Below are 25,817 nucleotides of genomic sequence, written 5' to 3'. Positions count from 1 at the left end.
AGAATGAATATTTGTTGTTGTTTTGAATAATTTGGGCAATTTTTCTTGACCATTCTTGTGTCCTACTGGCATGAAACAATATTTTAATTAAAAAGTGAATGCTATAACTTATGTAATAGATAGTTTTGTTTCTAAAATGCGATGAGACGTGTTAAAATAGTCTGTGACAGCACATCAACTCAATAATATCATCCAACATTTCTTTCATGATTTAATGGGAAATACACTCACCTAAAGGATTATTAGGAACACCATACTAATACTGTGTTTGAGTAGCCATCAGAGGATGGGTACATGGTGGTCGTAAAGGGACGGACATGGTCAGAAACAATGCTCAGGTAGGCCGTGGCATTTAAATGATGCCCAATTGGCACTAAGGGCCTAAAGTGTGCCGAGAAAACATCCCCCACACCATTACATCATTGCATTAATGAGAAATTGAACAGGTGTTCCTAATAATCCTTTAGGTGAGTGTATATTCATAGTTTCTAAACTATGAATACTTTAACAAGACAATAACTATTGGTGAAAGTGCTGTAATGTATTTTAAACACTGTTGTATTTTGAATAAATGTGTTATCTCTCATTTCTCTTCTGTTAGATGATGTAGCATATGAGATCAAATGGTTTTTGGGTCGCCTGAAGGGTCCCAGTAGCCCCTTTTTGTTAGCCAGTGTGGATCGCTGGGGCGTCGTGCGCAAGACTCTTCGCAATGACAGCAGTGACTGCAGTCTGGAGCGGCTGGGACCCAGAAAGTTCACCCTGAACATCCATAACGCCCAGGACAGCGACGCCGGGGACTATTACTGTACCGTAACGCCCTGGATACGATCGACCGCTACTGGGATCTGGAGCAAGGTTCCTGAAGTTACCTCGACGAAAGTCTTCCTCAGTGTGAAGTTTGCATGTGAGCGGATTTAAACCATTTGACGTGGAACAGATTTGCAACATTTTACACTCCATCTAAAGCAATTTCTCATGCTTTTATACAGAGCATTATTGGGAAGCTGCCAACACAATGTTTGACACTCATTCCCACGACATTACATTTGGCTACGGTTCTCAATGCATGTTGGAGCTTGCAACTGGTTTAATATGTTAAGACGCTTGACAGTAAACAATGAGAATTTTCTCACCCTCATGATGTTGCAAACCTGTTTGAGTTTCTTCAATACAATTTATATTGTAATGAAATATAATATTATTCAAAAGGACAAAAACACAATAAAAAAGGAATGTGCACTACATCTTATGAAGCCGTACGATGAGAGAAATATGCAAATATTCTCACTTTTCGGATGACTTCAGAAGTGTTAAAAATCCAGCACACGAGTCGTAGCTTTAGTGTTGTCCCATTTATGCTGACGTCTTTGTGTTTTTCTTTTAGTGTGGAATTCAATGAAGCTGCCTTTATTGTACGGGATCTGTGCTTCGGGAACAGTGGGCGTCTTTTCTCTCGTACTGGGTTTGGTTTGCGCTCGGTTTTGCTTTAAAAGCACAACATCTTCTCCTCGCTCTCGTACCAAACTCATGGAGCTTGAGATGGATTGACAACCACAGAATCTCAGTAGCTGCTCTCTTCCTGCCTGGACACCATGTTGAGGGCTTGACGGACAGGTGAAGCTTGTTGAAAGACTTTATCGTGCAATGCCTGTGAGGACGTGACCATAGGAAGAAACTGGATTCTCAGAGAAAATCACTACTGTCTCAGCGTCGACTGCCAGGGCATTTAACCGATATATTGCACTAAACATAGTCTGTCAGCAGGAAGACGTTTTATGGATCTTTTAGAAGCGTTTTTAGAGACTGATGAGATACCCGCCATGCTTCGCAGTTTTCACAGATTGAAGGATTAATTACACAACATTAAGCTCCAAAGAGCCACCTGCCTCCAGATCAGGGTTAAAACTTCTTTCTTCTGACTATGGTGCTACTGTCACTTGCTGAGACATGGGAGGAGCTAAACCCATGCCGAAATGTGAACACTGTTTTATGTGTGATTTTGTGACATAAGCGTTGTACTGTATGCCCTGTTTAACATTCTCCCACCCGTCCGAAATGTACTGGTTCTGACCAGGAGATTGTTTTAAATTATTTTTTTAATTGTAGGACAGATTGATAGGTTAATGGTCATTCTAAGGGGAGATTACACAGCATTTTAAGCATTAATGTTTTAGACCAGGCATCATATATGGGCTATAATACGGATATGATGTCATTGATGATGTCAGTCAGTGTTCTTTTGTACGAAGTAAAAAAATGAAAAAATAGAAGTGTATTAAAACTCTTAAATTACTATGTACCCATGACCGAGTGCATAATTTATCTAGCTAGCTGGCTAACAACCTAAACATAGCCTAGCAACCACCATAATAATTACCCAAAACACCTTAGCAACACCCAAGCATGTCACCAAGAATGTCATAGAAACCACCTAACAACAATGCACATCACCCTAGCAACCCACAGAACACCTTATCAGCTGCTTATCAACACCCAGGTAAACACTAATAATGCCATAGCATCCACCTGGAACACCCTACCAGCTGCTTAGCAACACCCACGAAACACTAATAATGCCACAGCAACCACCTAGCAACCCCATAGAACACCTTACCAGCTGCTTAACAACACCCAAGTAAACAGTAATAATGCCACAGCAACCACCTAACAACCCTAGCAACCCCTTAGAACACCCTACCAGCTGCTTAGCAACACCCACAAAACACTTATAATGCCACAGCAACCACCTAGCAACCCCCTTGGACACCTTACCAGATGCTTAGAAACACCCAGGTGAGAACTAATAATGTCACAGCAACCACCTAACAGCCCTAGCAACCCCCTAAAACACTATTCCAGCTGCTTAGCAACACACGGAAACAGTAATAATGCCACAGCAACCACCTAGCAAACCCCTAGAACACTCAACCAGCTGCTTAGAAACACCCAGGTAAACACTAATAATGTCAAAGCATCCACCTAGAACACCCTACCAGCTGCTTAACAACACCCAAGTAAACACTAACAATGCCACAGCAACCACCTAACAGCCCTAGCAATCCCCTAGCACAATTCCAGCTGCTTAGAAACACCAATAATGCCACAGCAACCACCTATCAACCATCTAGAACACCTTACCAGCCACTTAACAACACCCAAGTTAACAGTAATAATGCCACAGCAACCACCTAACAATGCTAGCAACCAGCTGCTTAGCAACACCCAAGTAAACCGTAATAATGCCACAGCAACCACATAGCAACCCCCTAAAACACCTTACCAGCTGCTTAGCAACACCCAGGTAAAAACTAATAATGTTACAGCAACCACCTAACAACCCTAGCAACTCCCTAGAACACCTTACCAACTGCTTAACAACACCCAAGTAAACACTAATAATGCCACAGCAACCACCAAACAGCCCTAGCAATCCCCTAGCACAATTCCAGCTGCTTAGAAACACCAAAAATGCCACAGCAACCACCTAGCAACCCTCTAGAACACCTTACCAGCTACTTAACAACACCCAAGTTAACAGTAATAATGCCACAGCAACCACCTAACAATGCTAGCAACCACCCAGAACACCCTACCAGCTGCTTAGCAACACCCAAGTAAATCGTAATAATACCACAGCAACCACATAGCAACCCCCTAAAACACCTTACCAGCTGCTTAGCAACACCCAGGTAAACACTAATAATGCAACAGCAACCACCTAACAACCCTAGCAACCCCCTAGAACACCTTAACAACTGCTTAGCAACACCCTAACAAACACCAACAATGCCATAGCAACCATCTAGCAACCCCCAGAACACCTTGTCAGCTGCTTAGCAACACTCATGCAGACACCAAGAATGCCATAGCAACCACATAGCAACCCCCTAAAACACCTTACCAGCTGCTTAGCAACACCCAGGTAAAAACTAATAATGTTACAGCAACCACCTAACAACCCTAGCAACTCCCTAGAACACCTTACCAACTGCTTAGCAACACCCTAGCAAACACCAAGAATGCCATAGCAACCATCTAGCAACCCCGAGAACACCTTATCAGCTGCTTAGCAACACCCATGTAGACACCAAGAATGCCATAGCAACTACCTTAATAACCTAGCAAGCCCCAGAACACCTTAGCAGCTGCTTAGCAATACACTTGCAAACACCAAACACCATAGCAACCACTAAGCAACTCCTTAGCAATATCTGAGCAAAAGAGAAGTTGTGTAGCCACTGATAGAACAAAATGTGTAGTGTGATCGCTCTCAAAGAGTTAAAGTTAGGACTCTACAGACATAAAGAGAGGTCAGGGTTGGGTTGAAACTGTGCCTTGGGCCGGGGTCTTTAAGACTCTGTGTTCTGTACCTCTGTCCTATCACAGAACTAATGAAGCTGAAAGACTGTGCTGTATATTAGGGTCAGAACAGACTCTCTTCTCTATACTGATGTCTCCAGGGCAGTGTTCGGCCTTTTTCTACTTGGGTCTTTCTGAGGGTCTTTGTCTCCCCTTCTAAAGCCATCGGCTAACAGGACACAAAAGCCCCCCTGTCCACGTCCCCCATGAAACTTTCCCACAAAACACATATAAGATCCTGAATATTTACAGTGATTGCATGGCAGCCCTGTACTGATATTGGTTTTATCAGATAAAAGATCTAGTCCTGATGTTGATGAAATTATTTTAAAGCATGCTGTGAATGGTAGCAACAGGAAATGATGTCATGCTCCAACATTAGTTTGAAATGAATAATGCAATATGAAAAGATGATAGTATCCTAATTCAAAACTTCAGCTGGCATATTCTTATACTGAATTGTGATTGGTCTTATCTTACTTGCATCTGGGTGTCATTACAACAGTAGCACAACTCTCATTTGCATTATTTTATTCATGCAGATGCATCAAAATTTATCGTTCACCGTCCTGCTGACATTTGTGATCTTCAGGAAATCTGATCTGATATTCATATTGTGCCAATTTTGCTGTTACTATACATAAATGTTATTGTTCTTTTATAAATTTGTTTATAAACCAACACTTTTTGTCATATCTTTTTTTTGTGTGTTTAATGCAAACATCACATAGTATTTCTGCACTAGTGCTTTCTATTTTTTCATCTCTCTCTGTGGATCTTTCAAAGAGTAAATGTTTTCTATTATTTAACCTTTTTCCACTCGGTGGGAAATCTTTGATGTCCTCTGACCGTAATTTCAGATGATTGGCTGTTTGGGATGGGAAAGGCGTTTGTCGCATACAGCAGGCAATTTATATGCTCTCTGATCCGGCATCTTCCGCTTTACTGTTTAGCTGCGGTCTGGTTTCTCAGTTTCACTTTAGTGTCCCAATTTGTCACTCAGTTATATGTGTGTCGCACTTTTAGCAACTCTAAATATTTTTAGCCTTTCTAATGATGGCAACGTGGTACAGTGATGTTCTTTCATGTAAAAACCCATTGTACTGAAAGCTAACCCTAATCTAAAGTTTGAATGCATGTGAAGCTCATTAGGTTTGTTGAATCTGTGAGATCTGTGGGTTTGTATTACCGTGTGAGGGAGTGTTATGAGAACATGACTCTTTACTCATCAGTGTAAATGTTAAGACACTTTAAAATCCTTTGGCTTTTCATCACCGCCTTACACTTGTCATGGCAACAATGTCAACCAGCTGTGGTTTGAAAGTAGAAATGGAGAGGGTATGAGAAGATACACAAATTTAAATTCATCAGTCCTGGGTCCATTTTTAATATGTTTTATTGTAACAGCATGTGTGTTTATGTTTGAATGATTAAGGTCATATTTCATCCACAATGATTCCCACAAAATTGAAACTTTAAGATTGTAGCCGGACCATTACAGGACGAGCTATATTAAGAACTTACAAAAGCCTAAGCTAATGTCAGCGGTCTCCCAGTAAGCAATCCAACACGGCGACAGTGGCAAAGAACCAAAACGCTACTTGTGTCGAATAAACCTTATAAGAAACCAGGTTTAGCCGGGTGTGCCAGTTCTCCCACAAAACTTTGGTTAAAAAGGAAGTTTATAATATTGAGGAATAATTTTATATTTACATAAATATACATAACTGTATGTAGACATTGTGTTTTTAAAGGGTGGTTAAGGTGTTTGTCTCTCTGTGGAGCAGTTATCTTTATGGGTCTAAAGGTACATTCACATTATAATCGACTTTGTCGCTGTGTGTAGCTCATCTCTTTCAAAAGAGGTGTTTCTAAATCTGGTTGTCATGAACAAATGAGTAACATCCACTCCAGTAACTGAGCAGAGGCAGATGACGTGAACTCCCCTGCTTCGTTGTCATTAGTAGTCGCACCCGAATGTTGCTCATAATTTGCATAAAGTTAAACATTTCTCAACTTTGTTGTGTCGCCCGATGCCGCCGACCTTACATTGAAATCAATGAGATTGCGTCGCTCTGCTACTGCTAGTCGCTTATAATGTGAATGTACCTTAAAACAGATCTGTGGTGGTATTACTAGGAGTCCTCCTATTATTGTTTGAATGCAAAATATTTTATTTTTAAAAATAAGGCATTAAACAAAAATGCATTAATAGGACAATAAAATTAAAACTTGATTAAAAACATGAGCATAATATTCCAACAATAACACAAATTTAGTTCATTTAAAATGTTATGTAGTTTTGCGGAAAGATATTTTAACTCTTTCCCCGCCATTGACGAGTTATCTTGTCAATTAAGACGCCTTTGACGCTTTGACGCCAATGACGCTTTCCTGACGAGTTTTTATGGTAAACTGTAATTTGGCTATTATCCACTAGATGGCGCTCCTACCCAATTATAAAAAACTGAAGGAAAAACTAATTTAACAACATCGTAAGCTCTGTGTATGTTTTGATAATAGTTTGGTATCTGATCTCTAGCAAAATTCCTTTTTAGCAAAAATGCAATTATTTATATAGCTTTTTGCTCAAAATTTTGTATTTTTTAAGAAACCTACCCATATTTGAGAGTGATAAAAAGAGAAAAAATTACAATTTAAATTTTTTTTTTCATTTTGTTTGCTTGTTTGAAAAGGGTCTGTTTTTAATTTGATATATTTGTTTGTTTATATATTTATAGAAGAAAATTTTCCTGGAAGGCATTTTGTAAAAATCACAAAAAATGCTGGCAGGCAAATTTTGGGTTAATATCTTTGTAACGAAACTATCATAAAAGTATGTAAATCCAGTCTTAATTTGTTACATGTACCGGGGGGTCCCTGCTCCTCATCTTTATCCATGTAAATCAGGGGTGGGCATTCCTGGTCCTGAAGTGCCACTGTCTTGTTAAGCTTAGCTGAAACCCTAATGAAACACCTAAATGTATTTAAATGCTGCATGATTATTTGTAAATGACATTCATATGTGTTTGATTAGGGTTGGAGCTAAACTTTGCAGGACAATGGCTCTTCAGGACCAGGAATGCCCACCCCTGATTTAAGGGGTCCTTGGTTTGAAAAAGTTTGAAGACCTTTGCACTAGAATTTTTATTTAAATACATACATTAAAGGGATAGTTACCCATAAATTAAAATGTTGTCATCATTTTCTCATCCTCATGTTGTTCCAAACCTTTATGAATTTCTTTATTCTGGTAAACACAAAAGAAAAAAAATATGATAAGCACACAGCCTACGGAAATCATTGACTTCAATAGTTGGATAAACAAAAGTATTGTGAATTGTGAATTATGATGAAGATATTTTAATAAAATGAGCACACAGTTGACGGTGGTTGATTGACACAGTTGATTGAATTCCATAGGATTTGTTTTTCCAGCTGTGTGCTTACCATCATTTATTAAAAAATGTCTTCTTTTGTGTTAATCAGAAAATAAAGAAATGCATACAGGCCTTGAACAACATGAGTGTGAGTAAATTAAGACACATTTTTCATTTTTTTGTGTGAACTATCCCTTTAACCAGCAGTTTGTAGGCAAAACTACTTGGCCAAACACAGAGTTAGGCATTCTTTAATTTCGTGTAATCATTCCCACGGGAAAGACGAGGTGCAAATGAGATCTGTTAAATATCTTGTCTTCGTCTCCCTGACATCATTAGGATTAAATGGGAAGGAGAAAGCAGAGAGCTCAGCAGATTGTTCTCCTGAGAAAAACCCAGGAAAGAGTCTCCTTTAAAAATTCAAAAGAGAGCTCAACAACATCTAAATGTGTACTTAGATTTGTCAAGATATCAAGCCAGTGATCTCTGTTTCTCTCTTTCACTCTCTTGTTTCTCTAAAGTCCCATATTCATGTTGTTTTACAGTAGTTCATCTTTATTTGTTTCCCAAGACAGTCAGAGCAGCTATATTAGTGATCATGATGATTGTCTCCTGTTTTCAATCATGTCTTCTCACAACAGCCACTGATATATTTACACATTTACCACAACCAAAACTGTTCAGCTGCTGTACGTAAAAAAACAGGGCCCTGCTTTGATCACAGGTCGTGTGACTAAAATAGCCTCATTATTTTACCATGTGAGAAGTTTCGTGCCCAATCATAAGAAGCGAGCAATCGTATCTCAGTGTTGCTGAAAGCAAGAAAGTTTTCCTTTAAATAATGATCAAGCTGTCGAGCTCGTCATTGGCCCACAGTATTAAGAGTTAAAGTTATGTTGTGCTCACTAAATGCATTTAATATAACAATCTGTGTGATTCCTGTGTAAAATACTTAATGTATAAGGTTGTCTTGCTTCTAAACTTAAACAGTGTTGTTACATATATGTTCTTATAGCTCGTTACATTATCATTGCGAAAGGTCATGGGCTCGATACAATGTATACTGTATCCTGAATGCCCTCAAGTCACCTTGGATTAAATGCAAAATTATAAATATAAATGATAATCACCTTCTATAAGTAACAGTAAGAGTGATGACCTGAGAGGCTTCATGTAGTTTAGATCACAGCTGTTTCTGTCATTGTGGTCACGTGTTTCCCGCTGAGCCACAGAATCAGTTCAAAGCAACAGTGAGACGACCCAAGGCCTCGACTAACCTATTTTTCTTCTCATACTATTTATGTGCAATGGTTTGGCCTGCGGTCAAAGGCGACTGTATAGTCACACAGTAAAGAAACAGTTTGTTATGAAGGACACCTCTGTTTAAAGCTACGGTCACTTTTTTTAGCAACGTTTGCTCTGTCATGTGACAGGGATTGTTTCCTCAAGGGATAAACACAGTTGTCTCCACAAATCCTCCACAAGAGCAAGTGTAGGAGTTTAAAAATGTGAATGAATTTTATGATGTAAAATGAAGAGCATGCATTTAAAGTTGTGCGGTATGTTGGGGTCAATAATCAAATGCCAGATGTGACATTGACCAGGTAACGTCATTAAAAGGTTAGACTGTATTGAATGACACAAGATCAGCAAACAAGTCATGATGGGACGAAATGTATCAGGATTTGCAGACATTTAATATCAGTGTGCTTGACTGTAACAACGATTTGCACAAACTGTATCATGGTATGTCATTGAAAGTTGTGGTATGCCATTCTTAACATAGCCACAGGGTTCACATGCAACCTCTGACAGCTGTTTGAATAGTTGAGTATTTCTGCCCCCTACTGGCTTCAAAGAGAACTGTCAATCACAAAACAACTCATACTGTATACTATATGCAGGATTTCTACTTTAACTTGTAGTAGTACCTTTGTACAGTGATGATATAGGATGGCCATGCTGTTGTTTCTTTGTATGGTACTGCATGTTTTTTTGTGTTTTGATAAAATCTGACATAGTTGTAATTGTGCCATTGCCAGTAAACATCAAACATTTTCTTCAGTGCGTTGACATAGATGAAGAGTTGACCTACATACATTACACCTGCCCTTTGCTGCACATACGAACACACACACAAACGCATGCACAGAGATCTTTATCTACTAACTACCTCTCTCCATTGTCTTACTTGCCCTTATTTCTTAATTAAAGGCTTATACTGCCACCATGTGTCTGCCCCTGTAGGCTACTTTACACACAAATCTCATCATTATCAATGCATATATTGTAATACTTTACTTTATTGATTATTTACGAAACATACATAAAATCATATATTGTAAAATAAAAATGATATAATGCAAGGATTTTTTTTAAATAGGTGTTTGTATTTACTAGACCTAGGCCTACGTGACATTTTCCATGTAAGCTACAGTTATCAGATAATATTTCAAAAAAATTCCTGTAACCAGAAGCAGACTTTTTCCTCTTTTGAGATGATGACATGTATGTGTGTTAAATCTTTTTTTGCGGTGTTGTTAAGATGATGACAGACAGTAATGTTGACATACAGTGGTGTGGAAACACAGTTCTGTATGTTGTAAAACAGTATTGAATCTCATTGTGTGCGGAAAGTTGTGCATTTACTGTAAAGATAACAATACATCAGACAAAACTAAATGGTAATTACAGGTTCCACCGAAAAGCCATTGGAGCCTTTATGCGTCACTGTTTCTATCAAAGTAAGAATGGTTCAGGTCATTTAAAATTATAAAACAACACTAACAAAACTAACAGTATTCTCTAAAGTACAGGTATATATGAATGATAATAAACCAAATCATGCAGTAAAATATTTATGGACATCAACATTTCATGACAAAATCAGTGGTTAGTTACAATCCATTTCACCGCAAGGGGGCGGAAGGGAGCTTTGCGCGTGACCGAGGTAGGTCCGGGTGCGAACAGAGGTGTTAACGGTTCGTTTGAGGAGAATTTAAATGAACAAAAACTACGGATTTAAAGATGTTTGTGAGTATTGACAATTTCGTATGGTTTCAGAAATCATTCAGATTTTTATGTAAGAAATGAACTAAACTGAAATACATCACACTAAAACCTGAACCGCTAAAATCTAACACCACACGACCCGTTTTAAAATGTAAAATACTCATTTGCTAAATTCCCACATTATATTTTATGCCATAATGTTTATATTTATGAAGAAAGTAAAGTTTTTTTTATCAGGTAAAGCCGAATATCATTGTTTTAAAGTAACATGAAGTGTAGGTGCACTTGGTAACGTACAGGTGGGGCCTATGATGACAACACTTTCAAAAACCCCAAAGCTCAAAATTGATCACATGACTAGACAGAGCAGCAGACATTCCCATTTACAAAGATACCTGGATTGTATAAATCCTTTAAGGGTTTAGAAAGTTATGATATTTTTAATGTTAGAAATCGGAGGGAAAAGTTACGGATGTCAATGGAAGGTGTGTGACATTTCATCAGATATTTGCATGAAATTTTAACAGAGAGCAGAATTTTGTAAGTTCTTTCAAATGAAACCATGAACATTTACTGTTTTAGTTGGAATGGGCCATTTAGTTGGAATTAGTTTGTCATATTCAGACTCGGACCCATGGTTTTTAGAACGATGCCTGCAGTTCTGATGTTCTTACAGGACGTTCGCTAATCTACCATCACAAACGTGATACATTTTCGCAATTTATTTAAATACCTTCTCCTTCCTAGGTTTCGATGAAATTTCATCAGTACCAATATAAAAGATATATATTTTGTCACACCTACTTTTCAGTTGTGCCCCGAGTATAGTGGGAGCACAACAACCGGTTGAAAGTGGCACACATTTTCAAACAGTTGCTGTTAATTAAAACACCTCAGGACTGAAAGCTCAAAATATCAAACGCTACCGGTGGTTCTTCTTCACATATTTATTGTATTTAGTCAAAATAAATACTACAACCATGCGGCAAGAAGTGGATATTGCATGACACATCCTAAAGTAACAAGCCGGATGAAACCCAGAAGTTCGACCCAGACTTTCGATGCGTGTGCCCGCGATGTCAGCATTGCTATATACAGTATAGTAGGCAAAAAGCAGTAGGCGAGGCGAGTAGTATGTCCAATTCATATTCCAAAAACAGTAGGTGAAAGTACCCGGATGACCTACTACTTACAGTTAGATTTTGAAGTGTGCATATGACGGACACTACTTCTATCCTTTACTAGAGTTATCCAACGAAAAAGAAGAGATGTCGTCATATTAGGAATGGCAGAAAGCGGCGATGCGGCTGTATATGTCGTGATGTATCAACATGGTGGATGTAGTACGTCCGAATCATTCATACTACCAGGATTCACATCACCTACTGTTTTAACGTCAGTAAGTAGATACAGAAATCACCTACTGTCAGTAAGTAGATACTTCATCTCAGTTAGTACATACTGTCACAGTATGCGGTTTCAGACACAGCCGCAGTCCATATAGTGGACTTTTTCCACTATATTTTTCTCCATATAGTGGACTTAACAGTTTACAGTTTCAATGCAGCTTCAAAGAGCTCTAAACGATCCCAACCGAGGCATAAGGGTCTTATCTAGCAAAACCATCCTCATTTTTGCCAAAATAATAATAGAAAATAAGTACTTTTAAACAACAACTTGACATCATACACTAGCCGTGTGATGCGCCAGCGTGACCTACGTATTATGTAGTCAAGTTGAAAGGTAACACGTTACATATGTGAAACGCACACTTGTGGACCTTTTTAAACAATAAACTGACATAAAGACATTAATTAGTATGCTCCTCTTTCTCCACACTTGTAAACACTGGAGCAGTACTTTTGCATACATCATGCGTGACCTTTCGACGTGATTAAGTAATACATAAGGTCCGGCTGGCGCGTCACATGGCTAGTGCAGGATGAGAAGTTCTAAAAGTGCGTATTTTTGGTGAAAATGATGATGGTTTTGCTAGATAAGACCCTTAAGGGGGCGATGCGTCGTGCCATGAGTTCAAAAAACAGAAACACATTATTTTCTATGAATGTACGCACACTGGCGGCGTCTATCCGCTGTGACTCTGGACACTGCAATTAAAATCCCTCTCACGCCACAGAGCACCACTCACATAGTTTAACATTAAAAAACATCATACTTGTCCCAAATCGTTAGCGATTAACATTGGCTGCTAACGTAAATTTTGCATTTTGAAGTATATGCTATCTGACTAAGCTCGCACTATTTAATGTGCACTTCCGGTGTACGATACCTCTGAGTTGTCCTAGACGCGACGCAACACTTCTCGTTCGGTATTCGACAACCTATCGGTTGGGATCATTTAGAGCCCGTTGAAGCTGCACTGAAACTAAACTGTTGAGGTCCACTAAAGTCCACTATATAGAGAAAAATCCTGGTTTGTTACTGGTATCACATTCGACAAAAAAAAAAAAAAAACTTTGTTAGCCATGATTTGTTCAAGTTACTTTATTACCATTGGTGTGGAAAAATCTTAAGTTGGAAACATTACTCTACTGTACTGTGATAAAGATTTGTAAACAGGAAAAGCAGGTCAATTACCTTGTGTGACTGCATACTGTATGTGCTGCCTGCCACATGTTTTGCATAGATGATTTGTATCTGTATTGTAACATGTTGTATATGGTAAATGTTGTGGGCAGTGTTGCCAGATCTGGCGAGACAAATAAGCAACCAGGCCTGTGAAAACAAGCCCAAAACAAGCGACTTTTCTACCCCCCCATGTCCGTAAGCCTCATTGAGGAGAACGGTGCTGCATTTTTTTTTTTTTAAGTTTTTCTGTGCTAGCATGTTGTACGAGGTCCACATGGTGTGCACGTATTTCACACTTAACTGATTCTCAGAAGCAAACACTACTTACGTATTTTTACTTTCTACATAAAAGTTCATTTTTAAGTATTCGTATTTTATCAGTGTTTTTCTTTGAAAAACATACATTCCAAAGCATATTATCATAATTTTTACTCTACTACATCTCATAATTTCGCATTTTTGATTTATATTTAATATTTAAGTAAAATAAAATCAAATCAAATCAAAGTTCTAGTATTGTTCAGAAAAGTACACAGAGATAGATATGTGACATAGTAAAAGAATAGGGCAATAATATTGTATTGATGGTTTCTCACGAGTAAAACTGATATTAAGAGGGGCCCTGTTAAAATTCACTTGTCAGTTGCTGTGGTTTAAAACATTTTTTATAGTTTTATGTAATTTGAAAGCTTTAATGTATTGCAGTACAGTTAATGTCTTCCCTATTTACCAACAGTTTGAGAACAAAATAAACTTTACAACAAGCATTTGGCTTGCAAATGTTTGTGACAAATAACTTCTTCCTCTTCTGTTACTATTAAACTTGACTAAACAACAGATTCACATGAGACTATGGCATAGGAAACTGTTTTCACAGAAAGTTTGCATTTATGAACTGTTTTTCTGATTTGACTAACAAGTTAGTTCTCCATTGGAGATGGACTCAGTCAGGTCACGAATACAGTTTTAAACAACCACACAATTTGTTTGTTTTTTATGGTGCAGTTTTATACACAGTTCTGTCTTTTTGTGTTAAATATTTACAAAGCTTTAATCAAGCCTTAAATTTTAAACAAAATACATGTGATTATTTCTGTAAACATAAATGTTGGCTATGCACATCTAATGATTTAAAAATACATGTGATTATTTCTTTAAACTTTACAAATATAACTGTTGGCTTTGAACATCAAACGATTTAAAAATACATGTGATTATTTCTTTAAACTTTACAAATATAACTGTTGGCTTTGAACATCAAACGATTTAAAAATACATGTGATTATTTCTTTAAACTTTACAAATATAACTGTTGGCTTTGAACATCAAACGATTTAAAAATACATGTGATTATTTCTGTAAACTTTACAAATATAACTGTTGGCTTTGAACATCAAACGATTAAAAAAAACATGTGATTTTTTCTGTAAACTTTACAAATATAACTGTTGGCTTTGAACATCAAACGATTTAAAAATACATGTGATTATTTCTTTAAACTTTACAAATATAACTGTGGCTTTGCACATCAAACAATAAAAAAAAACATGTGATTATTTCTGTAAACTTTACAAATATAACTGTTGGCTTTGCACATGAAACGATTAAAAAATACATGTGATTATTTCTGTAGACTTTACAAATATAACTGTTGGCTTTGAACATCAAACGATTTAAAAATACATGTGATTTTTTTTTTTAAACTTTACAAATATAACTCTTTACTTTGCACATGAAACGATTTAAAAATACATGCGATTATTTCTTTAAACTGTACAAATTTAACTGTTGGCATTTGTGTTCATTGTGTTTTCGATGAACATGCAATTTCACTTCTTTCACACAAGTCAGATGAGGGTTTGCTGATCACAGCTACCTTAAAAATCTCTTTAGTCTTTTCTGTAAGCTGTTTACACCTAAAGAACTCCATGAAGGCCTGTTTAACGGAATCCCCAGACAATGTGTACAGCATCATGTTAAAAATTGTGTTAAGAACAGCGATCGGTCTTGATATCACATATGCAGCTTGCGTACCGTGGTACAACATGCAGGTGACATTCTGCATCATTCTTGTGTAAATTCTCAAAGCTCGTAGTACGTGAAAAGGCAAGAAACACACAATAAAGCAGGTCAATATCAACACAATAACTCTTCTAGCCTTCATTCGTTTCTCACTACCTGTATGAGGACCCTTCCCTAACTTTCTCATGATACGCCAGTAACACAAACAGACCACGATTAGAGGCGATATATATCCCACTACAGTCAGCACCCAGCTATACGGCCAGGCGAAGTCTGTGTTACTGCTGGCGAGGTCCGGACATACGGTTCTGTTGTTTTCGAGTTTTAATTCAAACTTGTTAAACGCTGGAGATATCATGGCCACTACAACAACCCAGACCAACACACAAGCCAGCACACCCCAGCGCTTCTTCTTAATGTTCTCCCTTTGCGATAGACGAATGACTACCACGTACCGAAAGATGGACAGACAGGTGAGGAAGAGGATGCTGCCGTATAAGTTAAAATGAAAGATGAAGCGTGTGAAGTGACACATTTGAAGTCCTAGTGTCCAGGTTTCATTGAGTTTATAGTAGTAAACTAAGAAGGGCAGGCAGACCATGAGTAGAAGGTCACTGACGAGAAGATTTACCATGATGATGGTCGTGTTGGTCCAGGGCCGTACTTTAAACACGTACACCACCAGAGCTGTGATGTTCCCCACCGTACCCACGATAAAGATGAGGCTGTACATCACCGGCAGATAGTAGCGCTTTACGAGATCATCCACATGGGTGCAGTTTTCATTCAAACTGTTCTGCGACATGATTCTCACTGCAGAAATAGAAAAAGAAATGGATAACATTGTTAATTGATAACATCTAATTTAGCGTCACTCAACGAGGGGAGTACTGCCCCCCAAGGGGCATTCAAGTCTATATTAAACTTTAAATACTATCTGCAACCATGTACGCAGCAACCACGGGGGACCAGAGAACACGTCCCAGACCACTTTCTCCGCACACCGCCAATTCTTGTCTTTGTTTTCTAATTTGTTACTTAGATTTGAGTGAACTAACATACAGCCAATCACAAGTGATCATATGAAGCAATTATTTCTCGTGCACATCTTCTGGGTTATAATCTGTCTTGTCAGTCTAGCTATCTCAATTTGCATATACCATTTTTATGATACATACGTTTTGATTTCCATATTTGATCCCACCAGTGTCAATTATTATAGCGCGAAATGGAATCGGTAGGTTTTTCCTGTATTTAAATTCCTTTATATTTGCAATAAATATAAATGCTGCATCTCGTAACAAATCAATACATGACAAAAAAGGTTGAACCACTGATCTAACTAATACTACAGTGAATTGCTCTGGGGTGCGTTTCCCAAAAGCATCTTTGCCAACCTATTAGCAACTCAAGTTCAAGTAGATAGGACTTGCGTGACTGAAATAACTGAACGGAGGTGTTTCAAACATGGCTGCCAAGTGGCACGACTTTGCTCAAGGAAACGGTGCCTAGTTTGAGTTTCACTTAATGTTTGTTAAGAAACAGGCAGATGTTTCATCCATATTTACTTTTCTATTTAAACTGCATTTAATTAAAGTCTACATATATCCACAACCACTACGCCACCACCAGCAGCTTCTCCATTGCTACTGCAGTGGTAAAAAAAACATGACAACCTTAATTTAGATGTTAAAACCTATTTGCCAAAACATTCTTCTTACTATGCTCAACAGTTTAGGCTTAATAAACAAGATATCTGTGGAAAATAAGGCAAAAACACTGATTCTTATGTTTTACGGAGTACTCAAAATAGCATAATACGTTTATTTAGTAGGATTGAAGCTCTTCAAGCTTTTTTTAAAGTTAAACTTTTTAGAATGGTAACTACTTACAATCACGCTTCACCTCCAACCTCTGGCTCTGTTGATGAAAAGGTTTATGGTGATCTAGCAGATAGTTTAGACAGTTTAAACCATCTAACCCTCCCACCCAAACCTTTGACTTCCTTCGGAGTAAATTCCATATCGCATGATAAAGTCAATTAAATTAGATATTGGCATACAGTTCCTAAAGGTCTTTGCGTGATGTGTGAAACTGCACTAAAGGATTATTCAAATTTTGTGGCTTGCGATAGAAAGATGTGCTGTAAATTGTTCCACGAACTGCCTGCTAGACAACAAAGCAGATAGAAAATCCTATAGGCTTACAAAGAAAAACGTAACCTGAGACATTTATGTTTCGTTTCCACAGTACCATACGCAAATATGTCAGTTTTCATTGTCGGTACCAAAATAGCGAACCGTACCATACCACTTTTTTGGGACCCTTCCGTTGAGGTACCAAGCACAGTAATCCGGTACTAAAAGGGTGATTCTCTCAAACGATTCTCATATTTTCAACAACAAAAAAAACATTTATTGCACTCAAGTAGCAAAAATGTGCTACACCGAACTTTTAGTTATAATAAAGTGTCTTCAAAGTCTCTTTTCCTTATTTTAAAAGATGAGCAATTTAAAATGTGTCGGCTGTTAAACATACACTAATAAATAAAAGTAATTGTACAAAAAAGCACAGGTGCTATTTATTTTAATCAAACTGGTCAACCTTGAAACTTTAGAAACACGAAACCTTTGAAGAACTAAACGATAATACAGAGGCTGTTTCTTAATCTGAAGGCTGCAGCCTTCCGGAGGTCGCATTTCTAAGATGTAAACGTCTTATTTCAGAATATTAACAATTATAAAGTTGATTATTATTCTTAGTTAATCGTAAATTGTTGTAATACGTTTATGACTTGTGAATGTAATGCTCAGTTAAGTTAAACCTGGCTCGATGACGTATGCAGCCTGCATATGCGACCAACGGAGGCTGCAGCCTTCCGATTAAAAAACGGCCAGAGGAAACTTATTTCCTTGCCTTTTTTTGGAACCAATATTGTTGCATTGTCACTCTCTCCGTCGCCACCAGGATTTTCCGCAATGGCGCACATTTTTCCTCTCATTTGTTTGAAAATTGCCACTCCAAATCCATCAAGTAAATCAATGTGTTTAGGTTTGCCGCTTTGTTTTAAGTCACACGAGTGACAGCCAAACGCCGCAAATGAGAAGAACGATCAGGTCTGATTGGTGAATTAATAGGGTTTGGTTTTACACTGCGTGAGTGTTAGCAAGTTTAACTGACATAACATCTGGAGTGTTGTAATGTAAATACGTGAACGCAGTATATCTGAATATAGGGAAATACTGTACATGCAAGAGAATCGCTGTAATTTACAAAGAGGATCGCGTGTATGTATGAATCAAGATTGTGATTCTTTTTCGATTATTCGTGCAGCCCTAGTCCACAGTGCTTGCACTTTCTTACTCTAAATCCTTTATATTATTTTTATCATTAACTCTTTCACCGCCAGCGTTTTTTAAAAAAGTTGCCAGCCAGCGCCAGCGTTTTTCATGATTTTCACCAAAGTTTAATGCCTTCCAGAAAATGTTCTTCTTTAAATAAATAAACATACAATATACCAAATGAAAGAACAGACCCTCTGCTTTCAAACAAAAAAAAAAAACCGTTTCATCCTACCTTTAGTGGTTCTTTTGCAATCAGCTTTTGAATATGGGTAGGTTTTTGCAAAAACACCACATTTTGAGCAAAAAGCGGAGATAATTCCATTTTTGTGACGGACTTTTCATAGAGATCCCATTCAGAGCGATCTTTAAAACAGACACGGACATGCAGCAGCTTGCCATAGGGCAATACTTCTGTGTTTAAAAAGTTGCGGAACCACCGGGTGGATAATAGCTGTATTGCGGAAAGACGGAAAATCTCGTCATTGGCGGGGAACCGCTTTCTCTTAATTGACGAGATATCTCGTCAATGGCGGGGAAAGAGTTAAGTTATTTCAATGCAGCAGCAAGAATAACCTTATTTTCTTGTCATGGATTCATTGTAAACTGATTAGAAGGTCAATCTATACGTCAGGTTAAGTGTGTGTGCTTAGCTTTCCAGAAATCAAAGTTTATGCAAACATAAACAAAACTGTAACATACACGGCAACATATAGCTTTAAACATGACCATATCATTACTGTCTACACTTTATCAGACATTCACAAGACTTTATCAGAACTATTGTGTCATTCCTACTTTCCGCTATACACCACATCAGCTGCATAACCACAGCAAATGTTTTACAGTGCGGGTACTGTTGGCAGTGAACAGTGTTGGGGAAAGTTACTTTTAAAAGTAATGCATTACAATATTAAGTTACTCCCCAAAAAAGTACTATTGCGTTACTCACGTTACTTTTATGGAAAGTAATGCTTATGTTACTTTTAAGTTACTTTTTCTTACTTGGTTAAGGCTTGATCTCTTTCAGGCCTTGCAGGGTTTTTTTATGATCGCAAAAATGGCCTGGCTCTGGCCTGCCATCTCTGTTTCTGACTCAAACTGTTCCCGCTCAGGTGCACAGAGTGCATAATTCTACGTTAATATGTTCCGTGTAATTCAGTACTTTATTTAACTTTTAATTTGATTTAATTAAACTGAAAAGTAACTTTTTTAAAGAAGTAAGTCTTAACACAAGTATTAATGTGTACATTTATAAAGTAATGTGTTACTCTACTCGTTACTTCATAAAAGTAATATTATTACGTAATGCGTGACTATTTCACTGAAATTTGTGAGATCAGGTTGGATAATGTACAGGGAGCAGGTTATTATCACGAAATAAGCCCCTTCAGTGTGATTCACAGTAACCGGTATACCATGGTATACTACCAAAATGTACTATGACTAGGGGTGGGTGATAAACCGGTAGATATGATATACCGGTAGGAATTTGTCAACCGCTTATGCTTATGAAGCTCGCTTAAATCTAGTCCTAGATTAAAACACATGTTTGAGCTGTCTCAACTAAAATGAACTTGCACGGACAGATCTTAAAGCTCACGTAACACACGCTGTTTCTGCATTTCTGATGTTAATCTGGAGAACCTATAGAGTAGTATGACATACATTATATCTCCGAACAGTCTTTAGTTTAATCAGATTTAAACTTATGATTCACTACATGTTCGTGTCATTTATATAATATGCACGCGCATATTTACAACATAAGACAGAAGTCTTACTTACCGCGTGCAACTCATGACCCGGTTGGGAAAATCCACCGCATCAAACACACACGCAAAACTCCGCTGCTACCCCGGATAATAAACTATATCCATCGTTTTCATAAGGCTGGATTTCTTCTACTTACATCCAAAAACACACTTCTTCATTCGTGCCATTGTTAAGTTTTGAAATTAAACAAAGATGTCGCGTGATGTGAATGTTTGTATGTTCTAGCGTCTCCCGCTGATTGACGGGTGGGCGGGAAGTGCCCATATAAAGAAGTGATACGTATAGAAAACCCCTGAAATGTCAGTTGGACCTGTAATCGAAAAAAACTTTCCGAAACTTGTACGAACCCTGGCGAAGTGCATTCGGCACAGAAATACTCTGTAACACGTCCAACTGCTTTTTTGACACTTTGCCTACGTTTAGCATGAGAAAACAACTCTATAACTGTGTTAATAAGTCAGAATGCATGAAATACCATTGAACCCCCCCCTTTAAAATATGCCAGAACCATTGATTTGTCTCCAGATAAACACCATTAGCGTCATTCTCCAAGGCATGTATATAAAAGATGTGTAAACACCTTAATTTAACTAAGGCCTAGTGCTGGGTTTAGTTAAGCCTTGTCTATGAAACCAGGTCTTTATGCAATGTAGTTTTGCAAGACAGATTCAGTTCATTCCATTCCGTTGTTTTCTTTGTATGTGGTATGACAATAAACATCAAAGCAAGCAACCTCATTCAATTTCAGTTTCCCACAGTTAAAACAGTTTGGGAAATCCCAATTTTTCAGGAAGTTATTCCCTTTCATTTTGTTGTTTAGTTTAATTCACCTTAAAACGAAAAATAAGTGTTTTTTGACATTTTTAATGATTATGCAGAAGTATTTTCTTACTTCTTATTCAAGCTCAGTAGTAAGTAATAGCTTCCTCTTAGAAGAAATGTTTTGCTGAGAAAATTTACATTCAGAGATCATGTTTATGACATGCATTCCATGGTGTTTTTCATGCTGTTTCTTTTAAGTATTGTTTCAGGTCATTTCTTAAACATTTTTTGAGGAGACATAAAATTGGAGTCATGTCAACAACTGTTGACATACTTTTATTTGCTATTGTTTTCAACTAAGGTAACTCATTTTTTTATGCACTGATGTAAAAGGCAAAGTCCCGGCTCTTAGCTACCCGTTAGAAAAGAAACATTTGGTTTATTTAAAATGTGCATTAAATAGTTACGACAGGTTAAATAAAATAATTAATGTACTGTATATTCAGTATGTAATAAAGGGCGTGGTAACTTTAATGCTCTTTTCAGTTTTACATTTATTCCATCAACATTCACACAGGTTTAGCCATTTTTAAAAATGTATTGTTTAATATTATATATATAATATATATTTTACCAATGTACATCAGTACAGTACTACATACAGAAGTCTTCACTAACAGTTAAGAAAATAAACTTCACGCTAAACATTTGGATGGCATATCAAAAAAAAAAAACTCTAGATATTCTTCTTGCTTTCTTTTCCTTTACTGTTAAACTTAACTAAACAATAGGTTGACGTCAGACTATGATGAAACAGCTGTCACTGAATGCCTCTATTTATAAGATGTTTAACTTCTTTATTCAGACAGCTGTAAGAACAACAGGTTCAGACAGGTGTGACCAAAATAACATTTTGATTTGTATGTTATCACACAGTACAGTCTTTACACAGTCCACTGCAATTCTATCTTAAATTGTTACACATATTTACAAATTATTTGATCATTAGGTCTTAATTGTTTCAGCAAAGAGAAAAAACAAAAAGTGCAACTTTACAAACTGTTAGCCATGCATTTCAAAAGTTTTGCTTTGCAAAAAGTCACATTTCATAAATGAAAGCACATACAGTAAAAAAGTCTAGACAACTATACAGTGTGCATTAAAAAGTGAATGATGAATGTACATTTTAATGTCCTATTCAGATGTTGGCTTTAGTGAGTGACTTTTCATTACCAACAGCTCATTTAAGGATTCAAATACTATGCTACTATACATACGCTACTGTAAGTCAGATGATGGTTTTTTGATCACAGCCACCTTAAAAATCTCTTTAGTCTTTTCTGTAAGCTGTTTACACCTAAAGAACTCCATGAAGGCCTGTTTAAAGGAATCCCCAGACAATGTGTACAGCATCATGTTAAAAACTATGTTAAGAACAGCGATTGGTCTTGATATCACATATGCGGCATGCGCACCGTGGTCCAACATGCAGGTGACATTCGGCATGATCCTTGTGTAAATTCTCAAAGCTCGTAGTACGTGAAAAGGCAAGTAACACACAAAAAAGCAGGTCAATATCAACACAATAACTCTTCTTGCCTTTATTCGTACCCTGCTCTTTGTGTGAGGACCCTTCCCTAACTTTCTCATGATACGCCAGTAACACAAACAGATCACGATTAGAGGCGATATATATCCCACTACAGTCAGCACCCAGCTAAAAGGCCAGGCGAACTCTGTGTTACTGCTGGCGAGGTCCGGACATATGGTTTTGTTGTCTTTTTGATCTAATTCAAAGTTGTTAAACATTGGAGATATCATGGCCACCACAACAACCCAGACCAACACACAAGCCAGCACACCCCAGCGCTTCTTCTTAATGTCCTCCCTTTGCCATAGACGAACGACTCCAACGTAGCGGAAGATGGACAGACAGGTGAGGAAGAGGATGCTGCCGTATAAGTTAAAATGAAAGATGAAGCGCGTGAAGCGACACATTTCAAGTCCCAGCGTCCAGGTTTCATTGAGGTGATAGTAGTAAACTAAGAAGGGCATGGAGACCATGAGTAGGAGGTCACTGACGAGAAGATTTACCATGATGATGGTCGTGTTGGTCCAGGGCCGTACTTTAAACACGTACACCACCAGAGCTGTGATGTTCCCCACCGTACCCACGATAAAGATGACGCTGTACATGACTGGCAGATAGTAGCGCTTTACGAGATTATCCACATGGGTGCAGTTGTCATTCGACATGGTTCTTGCTGCAGAAAAAGAAAAGGAAATGAAGAACGTTGTTAAAGAGAACCGTTATGGTTGTGGTTCTTTACTTGTCTTGACTGAATGAGATAGCGTACAACCAATTTTACACAATAACCCCTGCATCTCTACAGTCATTCACCACAGACAAACCATAAGGCTAGGGTTTTATTACATCCTAGAGATTTTAAACACCCTTATCCACACTTCTTATCTAGTTTATCAAATAATATGCAGACAGCTATGTTATATTGTTTGTTGAGGAGGTGCTTTTCCACAGAAAGCGTCCATCGCTTGATTATTTGATACACAGCAGCAGCGAGTCAGCAACGCAGTGCAAACAGATGCTTCTTTAGATTCTTTTAGTGTCTTCAGATGTTAAAGATGCTTTAAAGAACCATTAAAATAGAAAAGGTTATTCTATGGTATCGTGACACACCTTTGTATTTAAGATTGTTGCATGGCTAAAATAACTGTGCAGAGGCGTTGCAATCATGGCTGTCAAGTGTCACAGCTTTGTTAAAGGCAACCGTGCCTTGTGTTAGTACTGTACACCCTTACAGGTTTTGGTGCATTGTTTCACTTATTGTTTGTTTAGAAATGGGCAAGATGTCTCATCCATATTCACTTTCTATTAAAATTGTATTTAATTAAGGTCTACATATATCGACAACCATTCCACCACCGCCGGTATCTCCTCCATTACTGCCGTCACTGTCACAGCCTCAATTTAGATGTGTTTTGGGAGAATATATCTTATTTTCCCATTTACACATGTTTCATACTTGTTTTATGCAGAAGTCTAAAACGGGGAAAAAATTCCAAAACATTTTTCTTACAACATTTTAGTCTTAATAAGCTAAAAAAGAAGGCAAAAATACTGATTTCCTATTTTACAGAGTACTAATAATATCATCATCATATTCAGTAAACTTGATGGCCTTCATTCATTTTTTTAAAGGTTAAATTATAACAAGGGTTGCAACTTACAATCACGCTTCACCTCCAACTTCTGGCACTGCTGATGAAAGGATTATGGTGATCTAACAGATAGTTTAGACCATTTAAACCATTTCACCCTCCCTCCAAACCTTTTACTTTCTTCTGAGGAAAATTCACTTTCGTTATTGGCATTCATTTATTTGCATTCCTTTTGTGACATCAACATACCAAATATCTTTTGTGAGTAAATACAACAGAACTATAAATAGTTTAATGCTGATGTGGAACTACAGTACGGAGGAACTGAAGACACTTTGGTGTCTTTTATGTTATTTCTTATTTTATCATTTCTTATTTGTAATGGGTGTCACTCAACGTCTAGCCATTACCCCTTTACTGTAAGGCGAGTGCCAAATTAACTCCCAGGTCTCGTGTGCTTCTTGATTTACAAATATCCATAATCATTGCCTACACTTTATCAGACATTCACAAGACTTTATCAAAACTATAGTTTTAATTTTTACCAAACCTATATTTGTCTATACCAGGGCTCAACATAAAGGACTGCCCGGTGGCCCGGGGCAAGCGTGAGAGACGTTTGGGCCAGTAAAAAGTATTGTCATTTGCACGATCGGGCCAGTGCATCACCATACTGTAAGTCACTGAAATATATTTTCATTAATATGTATATAAAATAATATCTTGGAAGCAGACATTTACTTGTAAAACACGACGAAAGAAACGATCCAATATTTTGCAAAGTTTGCTGTCAGTTTATAGGTAAAGCAGAAAAGTTGGGAGCCTTTTTTTGTTGGAACATGTCTGTTGTATATATACAATTATACAATTATATTTGACAGACACTGACATTTTTTAACGGGGCCAGTGAAAATTTTGGCAGGGCAAGTGAAAACCTGAACCAATGGCCCAACCGGGCCAGTAAAAAAAATTATTTGCGTTGAGCCCTGGTCTATACATTACCAAAAGTGTCTGTCCTCTCTGGCATACACCACATAAGGGTACTGTTGGCGGTGGAAACGCAACCTGGATCAGGGTTTACCGTCCTGAATCGTGCTGTTGTACTATACCATTGCACTCGGTAGAAATGAGCCATTAGAGAGATTAACATTATCAAGACTTGTGGTTGGCTAATTTTAATCAGTAAACATGTACACATATATCACTTAAAAGACTATCCAGGATGCCAGATTAAACACCTGTTTGCTTTCAGGTTCTGTTTTTTGTATGGACTGCCAAAGGAATAGTTTGTGTGTCAACATTTTTTTTAATCAGAGAAAATTTCTTAGTCAGTAATAAGTCAGTTTGCGATTCAGTTTGAATACTTGATTGAATTGTTTGTAGTGTTTTCTCT

The 25,817-nt window shown here is 37.6% G+C and overlaps 3 protein-coding genes across 3 annotated transcripts in view; 1 reads left to right on the top strand and 2 right to left on the bottom strand.

Moving 5' to 3' along the window:
* Positions 1 to 5,043, top strand: part of ptgfrnb (prostaglandin F2 receptor inhibitor b) — a 44,117-nt gene extending 39,074 nt beyond the window's left edge. The window contains exons 8-9 of the mRNA XM_065254127.2: positions 602 to 907; positions 1,388 to 5,043. Of these exons, the coding sequence (XP_065110199.1) occupies positions 602 to 907; positions 1,388 to 1,551 (470 nt within the window). The 3' untranslated portion in view covers positions 1,552 to 5,043. The remainder of the gene's footprint in view (positions 1 to 601; positions 908 to 1,387) is intronic.
* Positions 5,044 to 15,144: 10,101 nt separating this feature from the next.
* Positions 15,145 to 17,368, bottom strand: LOC135736133 (2-oxoglutarate receptor 1-like). Its single transcript, XM_065254920.1, has 2 exons — positions 17,258 to 17,368; positions 15,145 to 16,178 (listed from the first exon to the last, which is right to left on the bottom strand). The coding sequence occupies exon 2, from the start codon at positions 16,168 to 16,170 to the stop codon at positions 15,145 to 15,147; it is 1,026 nt and encodes a 341-aa protein (XP_065110992.1). The 5' UTR covers positions 16,171 to 16,178; positions 17,258 to 17,368.
* Positions 17,369 to 22,522: 5,154 nt separating this feature from the next.
* LOC135736134 (2-oxoglutarate receptor 1-like) lies at positions 22,523 to 23,500 on the bottom strand. Its single transcript, XM_065254921.1, has one exon. The coding sequence runs from the start codon at positions 23,498 to 23,500 to the stop codon at positions 22,523 to 22,525; it is 978 nt and encodes a 325-aa protein (XP_065110993.1).
* Positions 23,501 to 25,817: the final 2,317 nt, after the last annotated feature.

Source organism: Paramisgurnus dabryanus, chromosome 4, assembly GCF_030506205.2.
Source record: "Paramisgurnus dabryanus chromosome 4, PD_genome_1.1, whole genome shotgun sequence".
NCBI classification, from domain to species: Eukaryota; Metazoa; Chordata; class Actinopteri; order Cypriniformes; family Cobitidae; genus Paramisgurnus; species Paramisgurnus dabryanus.
Note: the sequence above shows the minus strand (reverse complement) of the source record. Positions and strands in the feature narration are given on the sequence as shown.